This window comes from Mercurialis annua, linkage group LG8 (assembly GCF_937616625.2).
Source record: "Mercurialis annua linkage group LG8, ddMerAnnu1.2, whole genome shotgun sequence".
Lineage (NCBI taxonomy): Eukaryota > Viridiplantae > Streptophyta > Magnoliopsida > Malpighiales > Euphorbiaceae > Mercurialis > Mercurialis annua.
Window position 1 is genome coordinate 29,254,571 of NC_065577.1, and position 14,777 is coordinate 29,269,347.

The following is a 14,777-nucleotide window of genomic DNA, read 5'->3' on the forward strand; positions in this document are numbered from 1 at the left end:
AAAACACCTCAAATCTTGGCTCAACTCGATTCGTTTACAACTCTATAGATGAGAAGAAAAAATAACTTAATTTTATCAATCTAGGAGTTTATTTGTTAAAACCCACCAACTTAAACACTTTTAGTCTTTTATATTAAGTTGGAGGAGTGAAATGAATATTTGTTAATATTTCATTCCATGACAAAGAGACAGATATACACAATACTCTGGTAACAATAATGAAGCAAAAGATTACAGACAAGATTTAAGCATCAATCTAAAAATAGCGTAAAATGACAACTAACAAATTTAAGATAAAACAGTTTTTGAAAGGCAATCCATGCATCTCTCCATCTCTTCCCTAGTATACACATTATTACCATCCTTTTCATTTCCTTTTCTGGTCCGTACACAAAACTCAAATTAAAAAAGTAACATCACTTTTTTAATTTCTGATCCCTTCTCTCTCTGTCTCCATTGCCATCAATTTTGCCTCCTAAAACCAGAGTTGGTGGTGCTTTAATCGCTCTCTCCGTCGTCCGTTTATCGGAGTTATATAGCAAATGGTAATGGGCGCGCTCGCCCCCACGCTTGCGCGCAATACTAATTCATCTACGACGAAAATTCTGATACTTGTAACGGTTCTTTTCGCATTGTCGTATGAGGGGTTTGGTCAGAATGGAACCGATTCTGATGCACTTTTGAAGTTTAAACTAGCCTTAAACAACAGCTCTGCTTTGTATAATTGGAATTCAGTTTTTTCTCCGTGTGAGTGGGATCACTCGAACTGGGTGGGTGTTCTTTGTCTGAATGGTTCGATTTGGGGTTTGAAGCTCGAACATATGGCTCTCAACGGAACGCTTGATGTCGACTCTCTTGTTTCTTTGTCGTCCTTTCGCACGTTAAGTCTGATGGACAATCAGCTTGCCGGGGCTTTTCCTGATATTAAGAAATTGGGAAAACTGAAAGCTCTTTATTTGTCCAATAATAGATTTGCTGGTCAGATTCCTGACGATGCTTTTCTTGGTATGGGCTCTTTGAAGAGGGTTTTCATGGCTAATAATATGTTTACGGGCGACATTCCTATCTCCCTGGCTGAATTGCCCAGGCTGACGGAGCTGAGACTCGAAGGGAACCAATTTAAAGGCCGAATCCCGGATTTTCAACAGCATGGATTGAAGGCTGTTAATCTTGCTAGCAATGAATTGTCGGGTCCTATCCCTCCAGCTCTTAGCAGATTGAATCCTGAATCCTTTTCAGGTATTACCTTTTACCTTTTAATTATTTATCATTATAGTTCAAATGGTATAAGCGCTCAACAATATTTTTCTGCTAAGGTTGTGCGTTCAATTCTTTTCATAAGCGATCTCCCTTTTCAATTACAGTCGACCCTCTGATAATTAATACACGTGGTGGATTAAAAATTTATTAATTATTAGAATTATTAATTTATTGAATTTGTATAAAAAAAATTATAAAAGATATTTTAAAGCATCTACATTAATAGACCTAATATTAATATTATACTATAAAAAAAACTAACTAAATACACTTTACAATCACTCAATTTAAAAGAAACAATTTTATATTCAATTTAAAAAATATCAATTGATATCAAACCAAAAAAAATTATTAAGAAGTTGTATTTATAAAGTAAAATAATTTTTAATATTTTTTATATTAGAGATACTTTACTTACTTTAATTTGTTTATCTGATAACTCTTTTAAAATTTCTCAAAAGAATAAGAAAGTTATAATATGATGGTATTTCGACTTTCACTTTATGAATTAAGGTTACTATTACCTGAAATAAATCATCAATTGTTATATAATTTTTTTAAAAAAATCTCTCTAATAACTAATATTCATGTAGAATATATTTTAAATTTTATTAATTATTAAATAATAGAATTATTAATTATCCGACGTGGAACGAAGTTGGTTATCTCAATTTTCTATTAATTATTAGAATTAATATAATTTATAAAATATTAACTATTAGAGGGTCGACTGTATATATAAAAAAAAATTATTGATTAGATCAGATTGCAATCTTCGTGTGTTGATCGTTAATTTAGTGACAAATGGATCTAATTTCATCAGGGAACAAGGAGCTATGCGGGGCGCCTCTAGACCCATGCACATCCTCATCCCCATCACCGGCCCCAAAGGAAAAACTTACAACTTCGAAAACCGTCATAATTTTTATCTTGGCGCTCATTGTGTTAGCTATCATTGCACTTGTTGTGGCTCTATTGCGTGGGAGGAGGACGCGTAAATCACAACTGGATAGGTCGTCATCTTTATCTCAGAACTCCAACAAAATTGCACCCGATACTTACACTGCTGGCGCAGGGCAAGAACAAATTCAAATGCCGTTAGGGAGCAGCACGCAAGCAAGGAGGTCTGATAAATTGTCTTTCGTGAGGGAAGATGTTGAGAAGTTTGAATTGAACGATTTGCTTAGAGCTTCCGCTGAAGTATTGGGGAGCGGGACATTTGGATCTTCGTACAAGGCTTCTGTGGGGACCAGCCAATCCTTGGTTGTCAAAAGGTATAGGCATATGAACAATGTGAGCAGAGAAGAGTTTCATGAGCATATGCGTCGGCTTGGCAGGTTGAAGCATCCAAACTTGCTGCGCCTTGCTGCTTACTATTATCGTAGAGAAGAAAAGCTCTTGGTATATGAGTTTGTCGCGAATGGGAGCTTGGCTAGTCATCTTCATAGTAAGTAGATTGCAGATAAATGCTCAATGTTTAGCACTTCAATCACGACTTTTAAATTTTTGCAATTCAATGCATACAGCCAATTGACGGTGAACTTATGCTGTATGCCATATCAACACAATTTCACTGCCAACTACTTTTACGCATTGAATTGCGAAACTTCCAAAATTTATCAATTGATTTGCTTTTATTAGCGGCGATTAAAGCGTTAGATGCTAGGATTGATTTGCAATTAGCCCTATTCGAACACATATTAATTTATTAGTTAATGGTTGGTCTTGATATTTGACTGATTAATTAACTGTGTTTTTAAACATTTGTGATTGTTTAGGCAACAATTCGTTAGAAGGTCAAGGGCTCGATTGGCCTACGAGGTTGAAAATTATCAAAGGGGTAGCCAAGGGGTTGGCTTATTTGTACAGCGAGCTTCCTATACTAGTTCCACATGGTCACTTGAAATCTTCGAATGTGCTTCTGGAGTCGTCCTTTGAGCCTCTTCTGACAGATTATACCCTGAGGCCAGTGATTAATCCTCAGCAAGCTCACAATCTTATGATTGCATACAAATCACCCGAGTATGCACAGACCGGCCGTACATCTGACAAGACCGATATGTGGTGTTTTGGCATTCTTATATTGGAGATATTGACGGGGAAGTTCCCAGAAAACTACATAACGCCGGGTTACGATAGCAGCGCCAATTTAGCTAGCTGGGTGAATAAGATGGTGAAAGAAAAGCGAACGAGTGAGGTGTTCGACAAAGACATGAAAGGAGGTAAATACAGCAAAGGCGAAATGATCAATGTATTGAAGATCGGGTTGAGTTGCTGCGAAGAGGATGTGGAGAGTAGATTAGACATCAAGCAAATAGTTGAAAAACTCGAGCAATTGAAAGAAGGAGACGTAGATATTGATGATCGGTATGGAAGTAGTGAAGGGAACCATTTTATGATTAGAGGGAGTGAGGATGGTCATCCGAACGGGGTAGATCGATGAGTGTATAGTAGAGGAGAATGAATTCATTGTGAAGAGGGGATGATGACGAAAAGCGGTTTCGCAGGCGCAGCTGAACAGTAAAACAATGGATGAATATAACTTGATTATTAGCTTGTGAAATTGATGATCTAATGGTGCATTACCTATTCAAATTTTGGGTATGAATTGCAGAAGGGCTAGTTTTTATTTATGTTTTTGTTTCTACCACAAAATTGTTTTGATGAGTGTAATGGTGGTGCACATAGTGATTAATCTTGTGGGGTTGAATTCAATCTTTTTTGGAGAAAACAATAGAGATGATTCTTTTTATTTTGCATTTTCTACACAAATTGAATATTTGTATTCTTGTTTTTGATGAATGGAGAAAGTGTATATAGAAATTATTTTTTTATATGATTACAAATTCATATGATCAATTCAATTCATGAAGAATGGAATGAATTTTCAATTTATATATATCAGCTCAATCTTTAAACAAAGGTTTCAATTATATCTGTTCATTTTGTTTGCTTTCAAAACAAAACAAAAACTACAAGTTACTAACATATACATTATACAATACCACTTTTCTTTTTCTTTCAAATAGAAACCATTGTTGGCTATATTTTTTTTATTATTATTATCTTCGGCTGTCGTCAATGATTTATTTTGACCATTGACGGCAGCTATTTTTTTATATTGCCTTATTTTCGCAAGAAAAATATTAAAAAAAGATTTTGGTTGGTTAAACTCATCCACAAAACATATCAAGAATTACATGAGTTAAAAGACCTTCCGGTACTAAAGATGGAATGACTTGGGACTGAGAGTGTTATTTTTTTTGTTTATTTTATTTTATTGTCGATCTTTTTTTTCCTTATACTTTCTTTATGAAAAATTTTCTTGTTCCTTTTCTATAAGAGGATTTTGAGCATTAGTTTAGAATGTAATTTGTATTTGCTGAAGCATCTTGAAAGTAATGGAAAATCTGTTTTTGTGTAAAAAATAAACATATACGATATCAAAAGGAATATAAATTATAATTGTCTCATAATTATTATCGTTATTTTATATAAAAAAATTGTATTTTTTGTTCCATTTTAGAAATCACATTCTCTCTTTTATAGTAGGTTTAATTGCTTAAAAATCATGAACTTTAGCGTCTTTGACAAATTTAAAATGAACTCCTAATTATTGCAATATTATATACTAACTTTTGAATTTTCACAATTTGAAAAACTGAGCAATTTTCCACTAAAAACTTGTTAATGTGTCTACATCAACATTTTTTAATGAAATCGCTCAGTGTTTCAAGTTACAAAGAATAAAATGATAGTTCATAATTAAAATTGTTAAAATTGCAAGTTCATTTTAAAATTGCAAACACGTTAAATTCATAATTTTTAAAGTTATTAAATCTTTCTTATATTACATTTTAGAAACTCAGTTTGTATTTTGACTATGTTTTTTTTATCTAAAACATCATCTTTTACCTTTTTTTCTTAACTTTATATTGGTTTGGAATACAAATATACAAGATATTAATAGCTAAACAATAATTAATGAAAGGTAACAAAAAATATATTCGAAAACTATATGTAAAAGTAAAACACTCGATAAAAAAACTATATGCAAAATACAGGGTGATTAGTAAAATGGAATGTGTGAAGTATTTGTAGTATTTCACAAGAAAGAGAATGTTTTGTTTTAATTCCATAAATAATTATAAACAATTATTTCCAGCATCACAATAAGCGTATAAAATACTAAAATTTTGTTAAAAAAAGAAGCAATAAAATTAAAGCATGACAAAGGAAAGTAAATAAAGAAAACTAAAAATTGTTTATGAATGAAAAGAATGATGGAGCATGAAAAACACTCAACCTCTTACCACTTGTTCATAACAAATTAATAAGTGTACAGTGAACCCCAAAGTAATAAAGTTTTGATTTGGTTAGAAATTAAAACAAAAAGCGTTGACCAATTTTGACTAAAAATAGGGTTTCGTCTAAAGCTAAGGGGACAGAAAACATTTCTAAAATTAAACAAAGATCTAAAATTGTAAGGCTTTGATTTTAGAAACTAAAAAAAGGGAATTTTGGCAATCCAAATGGGAATGGTGTTGTTTCAGGTTTCATAAAAACTGAGCCACACTTTGCCAACAAATTTTACTAACAAAAAAAACACATTTTTAACAATTTTAGTAAATTTAAATCTCTCTATTTCTTATTTTCTTGATTTTCTATTATCAATCAATCAATCAAAATAATTTTCTGAAAAAAGAACTGCATGTTACACTATGCAGCATACAAAATTTAAAAAAGTAGTATTTTATATAAAAAAATTTAAAAAATCCTAGATGTCTAATGTCTAATTGTTTGTTAATGACAGTAATTCCGGCTCATCTAGAACATTTATACTATCCCTTGATTTGTATGCTGCATAGTGTAACATGCATAGTGTAACCTGATGTGGTATTGACAAAATTGGATTCACATAATACAAGAGCCAAAGAGTTATCTGAATGCTCGTGCTTTACTAACCAAACTTTAAATGTAGAGGAGTCAGCTTTCTTATGACCTTTCTTCTTCTAAAAGAAGCATGTTAATTCTTTCTTAAGACACCTTAAGAACCACTCACAGCACTAGACTGACCGGTTTTCTTAGAAGTAAAATTCTTTGATTTCTTACCTTTCTTTTTGTATTAAGCCTGAGAGACAAAAGAGCCGTATTGCTACGCTCTGCCTTTATTTTGTCCTCCTCAAAAACACATATGGCAATGAAATCGTTGACATTCAATGGAACCTCATAAGAATTATAAGTAATTATAAGCGTTCCAAACTCCTATGGTAGAGTGTTTAATGCTTGATGAACTATACAAGCATCAGGAAGAACAATGTCTAGGTGTTTCAGCTTATTTTGAATGTGAACTTTCATAAGGATGTACTCCCTAACACTTCCTAAACCAGTATACTTTATGGGATATAATTACTTCAAAAGGGTACCTAAATTGACACTCAGTATCTCAAGGATACATGTACTAGGAAATTCCTTGCAATAGTGGTTTTAGAAAGACCACTGAGCAATGTTTCAAAATCGACCTCTTTATGGTCAAATAGCTCATGCAATTTGTCTTATACCATGTCGAATAAATTTCCTAATCCACATCAGAACTAGCATCAGTGAGGTTATTAGGTTTAGGAATTTTTAATGCAAGATCAATATCTGCTAATTCCATAGCCAACTAAATGTCTCTTTACTATATTTTTAAAATTAGAACTATTCAACATCACAATCATAATTGTGTTGTTGTTAATTGAAAAAGTGAGTGAAAAAATAAACAATATAACACTTTATTTTTAGCACAATTTAGAACAATTAAATGCTCCAAGCCACAAAATAGCATAATCCGAAAAAATTTAACGCATCATTATATAAACACCTTTGGACAGAATACACTGTTGGGTTTTATTGGTTCATAACGCAGCGGAATTTCAAAAATTTATCTAAAAACCCAAACCAAGATCCATGTAATTCGAATTAAACAGAACAATTACTTACTTGTATGTCGAATTCAACAGCAATGTAGGAAGGAAGGAGGTGGTTCACTTTGGTGATACCTGGCCTCGGATCAGAAACGCCTCCAAAAGAACGCGTCCTCTACGAGTATCCACACGAACAGACCTTAGCCAAAACTAGTGCTTGTGTGCTAGCACTATTGCTTCACAAGCAATTTCGAATTTTAGTGATTTAGTGAATAATGAATTTCGTCATTCTCAAACCAACTGCTTAATGAGTATTTATAGTGATAAATAACACTAGGGTTTGAGACAAATTCGAATTTCAATCTCATTGCAATTCTACAAGTTTATGTTTATCAAAAACTCCTTTTTGATAATTATCCATATATATTAATTACTATATTTATTATCTTCCAAAAATAATAAATTAAGGAAAACACTTATCCTTAAATTTCGAATTAATATATATATTTATTAATATATATATATATATTACGAATTATATATATATATATAATTAATCACTTAATTACATTGGGTACAACCCATAACTGTTTTGGGCCTGTTCTTAGTGTGCGACCCTGTAGGTTCATATAACGTTGGCAGTAGGCTCGAAATCCCTATTTCAGCCCACAAGTCATAAGTGGCCTCTAGCAAGACATTATGACTACCCAAGTTATATGAATATCGATAATCCGATTTAACCATTTACAATAATATTTTAATCCCTTTATCTCTCGATATCCAGATTGAATATAAGGCATAGTTATGTCATCCTTATAACATTCAATCATTAGTTTCTTGACTCTAAGTAGACTGAAAATGATAACTTCTTATCAATTAGCATGGCCATGCATTTACTTCAGTCTATCTTCTTCAAGGGGCCCATAGATATCTTACTCAAATAAATGAGGGACAAATTCCTTCTCAGTCACTCACATTTCTCACATAGTTACTTTCATATCCAATGACAATCTATTCCATTATCCTGTTAAAGATAATGTAAGACTGTATCAAAATATGAAATAGCTATGTAGAAATCCATGATGATTTCAAGGTCAAAGGATTATACTAATAGAACTGTAATGAGAATTACTTATGACAGTGATCTATGTAGTATTCTCACAGTGGGTCATCCAGTGCCTTATTTCTCAAATAGCACCTATGATTTGACTTAATATCTCATATACATGATTAGTAAAATATAATCATCAGTCAACATCATACTAGTCTCAATGTTCTATTAAGACTAGGGATAGATGGTATATAATTCTTTTATTAAACCTAAGGGTTCTACTATCAAGTCACATACTCGATGACCTTAGAAAGAATTAACCATTCAAGTATTTTAATCATTAATATAAAATGATAAAAACTGCCAATCAATAAATAATAAAATGATAAAGTCAAAACATGGTCAAACATGATTGACCTAGTGCATATCACTAACAATCTCCCACTTGCACTAGGCCCAATCTACATTAAATCTAATTCCCATGGACCTAGTATGACTCTCATGCTTAGGCTGTGGAAGAGCCTTAGTTAGCGGATCAGCAACATTATCATTTGTCGAAACTCTGCATATCTTCACGTCTCCTCTCTCAATGATTTCTCGAATGAGATGATAACGTCTAAGTATGTGTTTGGATCGCTGATGTGATCTGGGATCCTTTGCTTGTGCTATGGCCCCATTGTTATCACATAACAAGTTCACTGGATCGGATATACTAGGAACAACTCCTAATCCAGTTATGAACTTTTTGATCCAAACAGCCTCCTTAGCTGCGTCTGAAGCAGCTATATACTCAGCTTCTGTTGTAGAATCAGCAACGGTGTCCTGCTTCGAGCTCTTCCAGCTGAAAGCACCTCCATTCAAACAAAACACATATCCTGACTGTGATTTATAATCATCAATGTCAGTTTGGAAGCTAGCGTCTGTGTAACCCTTTACAATCAGCTCATCTTCCTGACCACCATATAGCAAGAATGCATCCTTGGTTCTTCTCAAGTACTTAAGGATGTTCTTAACTGCTGCCCAGTGACTTTCACCTGGATTTGACTGGTATCTGCTCGTTGTACTCAAAGCATACGAGACATCAGGTCGAGTGCACAACATTGCATACATGATAGATCCAATAGCAGAAGCATATGGAATCTTACTCATGCGGTCTTGCTCATCCTGTGTCTCAGGACACTGAGTCTTGCTGAGACTGATGCCATGTGACATTGGCAAGAATCCTCTCTTGGAGTCTTGCATACTAAACCTGTTTAATACCTTATCAACATAAGTGCTTTGACTTAGGCCAATGAGTCTTCTAGATCTATCTCTATAGATCTTGATGCCTAATATATAAGCAGCATCGCCCAAGTCTTTCATTGAAAAACACTTCCCTAACCATGATTTAACATTTTGCAGTATGGGAATGTCGTTTCCAATGAGTAGTATGTCATCAACATAAAGCACTAAGAAAACAATCGCGCTCCCACTAACCTTCTTGTATACACAAGGTTCATCTTCATTCTTGATGAATCCAAACTCTTTGATTGCTTCATCAAAACGAAGATTCCAACTCCGAGAAGCTTGCTTTAATCCATAAATGGATTTTTGAAGCTTGCAAACCTTTCCAGAATTCTCTGGACTGGCAAAACCCTCAGGTTGTGTCATGTACACATCCTCAAGTAAGTTTCCATTAAGAAACGCTGTTTTGACATCCATTTGCCATATCTCATAGTCATAATATGCAGCTATGGCAAGGAGAATTCGAATGGATTTGAGCATAGCAACTGGTGAAAAGGTTTCATCATAGTCTATACCATGTATTTGTCTGAAACCTTTTGCAACTAGTCTTGCTTTATAGGTATGCACATTGCCATCCATGTCAGTCTTCATTTTGAAGACCCATTTGCACCCAATGGTTTTTACACCATCCGTTGGGTCAATCAAGGTCCAAACTTGATTATCATACATGGATTGCATTTCAGATCTCATGGCTTCGAGCCATTTTTCAGAGTCAGGACTATTTATGGCCTCTTGATAGGATGTGGGTTCTTCTTGATCCACAATCATCACATCATTGTTCTCAGTAATGAGAAATCCATATCTCATAGGATTATGACGTGTCCTATCAGACCTCCTTTGGCCTTGTGGTACTTGTACTGGTTCAGCAATTGCTTGTTGATTCTTTTGAGGTTCCATACTTGGTACAATGCTATTTTGTGGTTCTTGAATTTCTTCAAGTTGTACTGTACTCCCACTGGTTCCTTTGGAAATAAATTCCTTTTCCAAAAAGATACCATTTCGAGCAACAAACACTTTGTTCTCATAAGCATTGTAGAAGTAATATCCTTTAGTTTCTTTAGGATATCCTACAAAAAGGCATTTGTCAGATTTGGGTGCTAATTTATCTGAAATTAGTCGCTTCACATAAGCTTGACATCCCCAAATCTTAAGAAAAGACAAACTAGGAGTTTTTCCAGTCCATATCTCATATGGTGTCTTTTCAACTGCCTTTGATGGAACTCTATTCAAAATGAATGCAGCGGTTTCTAAAGCATAACCCCAAAATGAGATTGGAAGATCAGTTTGACTCATCATTGATCGAACCATATCCAATAGAGTTCGATTTCTCCGTTCAGACACACCATTCCATTGTGGTGTTCCAGGTGGAGTCAATTGAGAAACGATCCCACAATCTCTTAGATGATCTACAAATTCTTGGCTTAAATATTCACCACCTCGATCAGATCTTAGTGTTTTAATATTTTTACCAAGTTGATTTTGTACTTCATTCTTAAATATTTTGAACTTTTCAAAAGATTCAGATTTATGTTTCATCAGATAAACATAACCATATCTACTGAGATCATCAGTAAAAGTAATGAAGTACTGAAATCCACCTCTAGCATTTGTACTTAATGGACCACATACATCTGTATGTATAAGGCCCAATAAGTTTTTAGCTCTTTCACCTTGTCCAATAAAAGGTGTTTTTGTCATTTTGCCCATTAGACAAGATTCACATGTTTCAAATGATTCATAATCAAATGAATTCAAAAGTCCATCTCTTTGAAGTTTTGATATGCGTTTCTCATTTATATGGCCTAAACGACAATGCCAGAGATAAGTAGAGTTTAAATCATTTGACTTAAACTTCTTAGCATTGATGTTATAGACTGATTTTTCATTAGTGTCGTCAACATTTAAAATATAAAGACCACTACTGCGTGGAGCATATCCATAAAGAATGTTATTATGCGAAATACTGCATTTATTATTCCTAATAATAAATTCAAAACCATCCTTGTCCAAACAAGAAACAGAAATAATATTCCTACACATGGTAGGTACATAATAACAATTGTTCAAAGATAAAATAAGTCCACTAGGCAAAGATAACTCATAAGTCCCTACAGCTAAAGCAGCAACTCTTGCTCCATTGCCAACTCGTAGGTCCACTTCGCCTTTTGTCAAACTTCTACTCCTTTTGAGACCCTGCACATTAGTACAAATGTGAGATCCAGATCCAGTATCTAATACCCATGAATCAGAAGTAGAAAGATTAATTTCTATAACATGAATACCTGAAGTGGTAGTCTCACTACCCTTGTTCTTCTTCAGATCATCCAGATATTTCTTGCAATTCCTTTTCCAATGTCCAGGTTCCTTGCAGAAAAAGCAAGTTCCTTCCTTTGGCGGTTTTGCTTTGGGTTCATCCTTGGTCTTGGGCTTGGACTTGGGCTTAGACTTCTTGAAAGCCTTTCCCTTGCCCTTACCAGACCTTTTCATACCCTTTCCCTTGTTGACCATAAGAACATCCTTAATCTCATTCTTGATGTTCTTTTCAGCAGTTTGAAGCATCCCATGCAACTCTGTGGTGGTCTTCTCCATATTATGCATATTGAAGTTCATGATGAAACCATCATAAGCCTCAGGCAAAGATTGGAGAATAATGTCTGTAGCCAACTCTTGGGCAATTGGGAGACCGAGCCTGTCCAAATGTTCAAGATGACCCTTCATCTTCAAAACATGAGGACTAACTGAGCCGCTAGTAGTCAACTTGCAAGAAAGCAAATCCTTGATGGTATTGAACCTTTCAATTCTTGCTCTCTCTTGGAACATTTCCATGAGATCAGTAATCATGGTGTTCGCATCCAATTCCATCATTTGCTTTTGGAGTTCATTCTCCATGCATCCAAGCATAATGCAAGTGACATCAGTAGAGTCATTGAGATGCTTCGTATAAGCATCCCTTTGAGCTCTAGTAGCAGCAGGAGCTGGTTCCTCAGGGAGGGGTTGATCAAGGATATATTCCTTTCTTTCTTGCCTAAGAACAATTCTTAGTTTTCTGCACCAGTCCAGAAAGTTAGTGCCATTGAGCTTATCCTTCTCAAGGATTGATCGCACTGATGAAGTAGGTGTAGTGTTTGTAGCCATCTCTACAACAATAAATATACAAGTAGCATTTAATAAAAGGCACAATAAAATTCCCACAACATATATCCATAATTCATATAAAAACCCTTAATGTTAATTTCAACAATTGAAAAATAATAGTGGGACAAGATCCATATTTCACCCTACTTCAAGTAAGCTTTGGCTTATCACTTTAAGTGTGGTTTATTTAGGTAGGTAACACTTTACCAATTACATCTCATGCAATTCTTGAACATAGAATATTAACATCACATGTAGTCTTGATATTCTATCTTATACCCTAGGTTCAAAACTATTTTGATAACCTAGTTAAGTCTAACCAAATCAAACATATGGATATCACTTTTATCCAACTTATCTTACATAGATGACTTTATACATCATGCTTTGGCATAGCCTATACATAGCAATCTAAGTTTTGATAAGTGTTATTACAATGGGAGGTATATTGAAGACTTAATATTAAATAAGGGTTTGTTATTTATCCTATTTAGTTATCCTATCTTATCACATATAAAATAATCATGCAAAGCATATAACCAATAAGATAAACATTAAAAACATATTATTTCACTATTTTAAATCATATTTAACAACAATCATATAAATATGTTATTCATGATAATTTAAATCATATTTAAAATTTATCATTAAAGTATTAAAATAAAATACATGACAAAAACACGCCGGCTTAAAAGGATAACGGTCCTTAATGGGGTGTATCAGCGGGGTCCAAGGGGCGCGGCCCCTTGGCGGGGTCTGGGGGCAGCGCCCCAAGCGGGGTCCAAGGGGCAGCGCCCCTGGCGGGGCCCGGGGGCAGAGCCCCAGGCGGTGGTCCCGCTAGTCGACTAGCGGGTCCAGAAATTTTTCTCACATGTTACTCTTAACAGAATTAAAATTTCTTTATCCGAAATCAATAATCTTAACTGATTACAGTTTATTTTAATATGTTCAAAACAGATTAAAATAACCCCAAAACCCTAATTACTGCATCTTAAAAACTGTTCAGAAACAATTTATTTAACACTTAAATAACAACAGTTTCATTAATTCGGCTCATAGCAGAATTAAATACAGTTTTATAAATTATGTTCATAACATAATTAAACACAGTTTTATCAATAGAATCAAAACAGTTTCACAAACAGTTTACTAATCCTATTCAAAACAGAATTACTAATAGAATCAAAACAGTTTCACAAACAGTTTACTAATCCTATTCAAAACAGAATTACTAATAGAATTAAAACCAGTTTCACAAACAGTTTACTAATCCTATTCAAAAACAGTTTTCCTAATGGAATTAAAACAGTTTCATAAACAGTTTACTAATCCTTATTCAAAAACAGTTTTATTATTCTGTTTCCCCTTTTCTTATCAATTCGTATGAACATTAATACTACAAAACCTTTAATCAAATTAAAACGTAATATTAATTTAGAACAGTATATTCGAAGTTTTAATCACATTAAACAATTAATCAAATTAATTCTTCATACTATTTTTCATACAATTAATCACATAAACGTTTTATTTATAATTACAACGAATTATAATTCCTTCAAAAACAATTTCGAAAAACAACCCCTTTTTCAAAACAGAACATACAATAAGCATATATCACATATATACTCAGAATCTAATTAATCAAATTACAAGCAGCTCTGATACCACTGTTGGGTTTTATTGGTTCATAACGCAGCGGAATTTCAAAAATTTATCTAAAAACCCAAACAAAGATCCATGTAATTCGAATTAAACAGAACAATTACTTACTTGTATGTCGAATTCAACAGCAATGTAGGAAGGAAGGAGGTGGTTCACTTTGGTGATACCTGGCCTCGGATCAGAAACGCCTCCAAAAGAACGCGTCCTCTACGAGTATCCACACGAACAGACCTTAGCCAAAACTAGTGCTTGTGTGCTAGCACTATTGCTTCACAAGCAATTTCAAATTTTAGTGATTTAGTGAATAATGAATTTCGTCATTCTCAAACCAACTGCTTAATGAGTATTTATAGTGATAAATAACACTAGGGTTTGAGACAAATTCGAATTTCAATCTCATTGCAATTCTACAAGTTTATGTTTATCAAAAACTCCTTTTTGATAATTATCCATATATATTAATTACTATATTT

The 14,777-nt window shown here is 33.8% G+C and overlaps 1 protein-coding gene across 1 annotated transcript; it reads left to right on the forward strand.

Moving 5' to 3' along the window:
• The first annotated feature begins 372 nt into the window (after window positions 1-372).
• On the forward strand, window positions 373-4,094 carry LOC126662300 (pollen receptor-like kinase 4). Its single transcript, XM_050356234.2, has 3 exons — window positions 373-1,239; window positions 2,084-2,707; window positions 3,039-4,094. The coding sequence occupies exons 1-3, from the start codon at window positions 543-545 to the stop codon at window positions 3,701-3,703; spliced, it is 1,986 nt and encodes a 661-aa protein (XP_050212191.1). The 5' UTR covers window positions 373-542; the 3' UTR covers window positions 3,704-4,094.
• The last annotated feature ends 10,683 nt before the right edge of the window (window positions 4,095-14,777 follow it).

What these genes read in the sequence shown, in the direction of transcription:
- LOC126662300 (XM_050356234.2), top strand. Translation starts at nt 543, where the DNA reads ATGGTAATGGGCGCGCTCGCCCCCACGCTTGCGCGCAATACTAATTCA. An exon ending in GAATCCTGAATCCTTTTCAG is followed by an intron (nt 1,240 to 2,083) that starts GTATTACCTTTT and finishes TAATTTCATCAG; the next exon opens with GGAACAAGGAGCTATGCGGG. An exon ending in CTTGGCTAGTCATCTTCATA is followed by an intron (nt 2,708 to 3,038) that starts GTAAGTAGATTG and finishes GTGATTGTTTAG; the next exon opens with GCAACAATTCGTTAGAAGGT.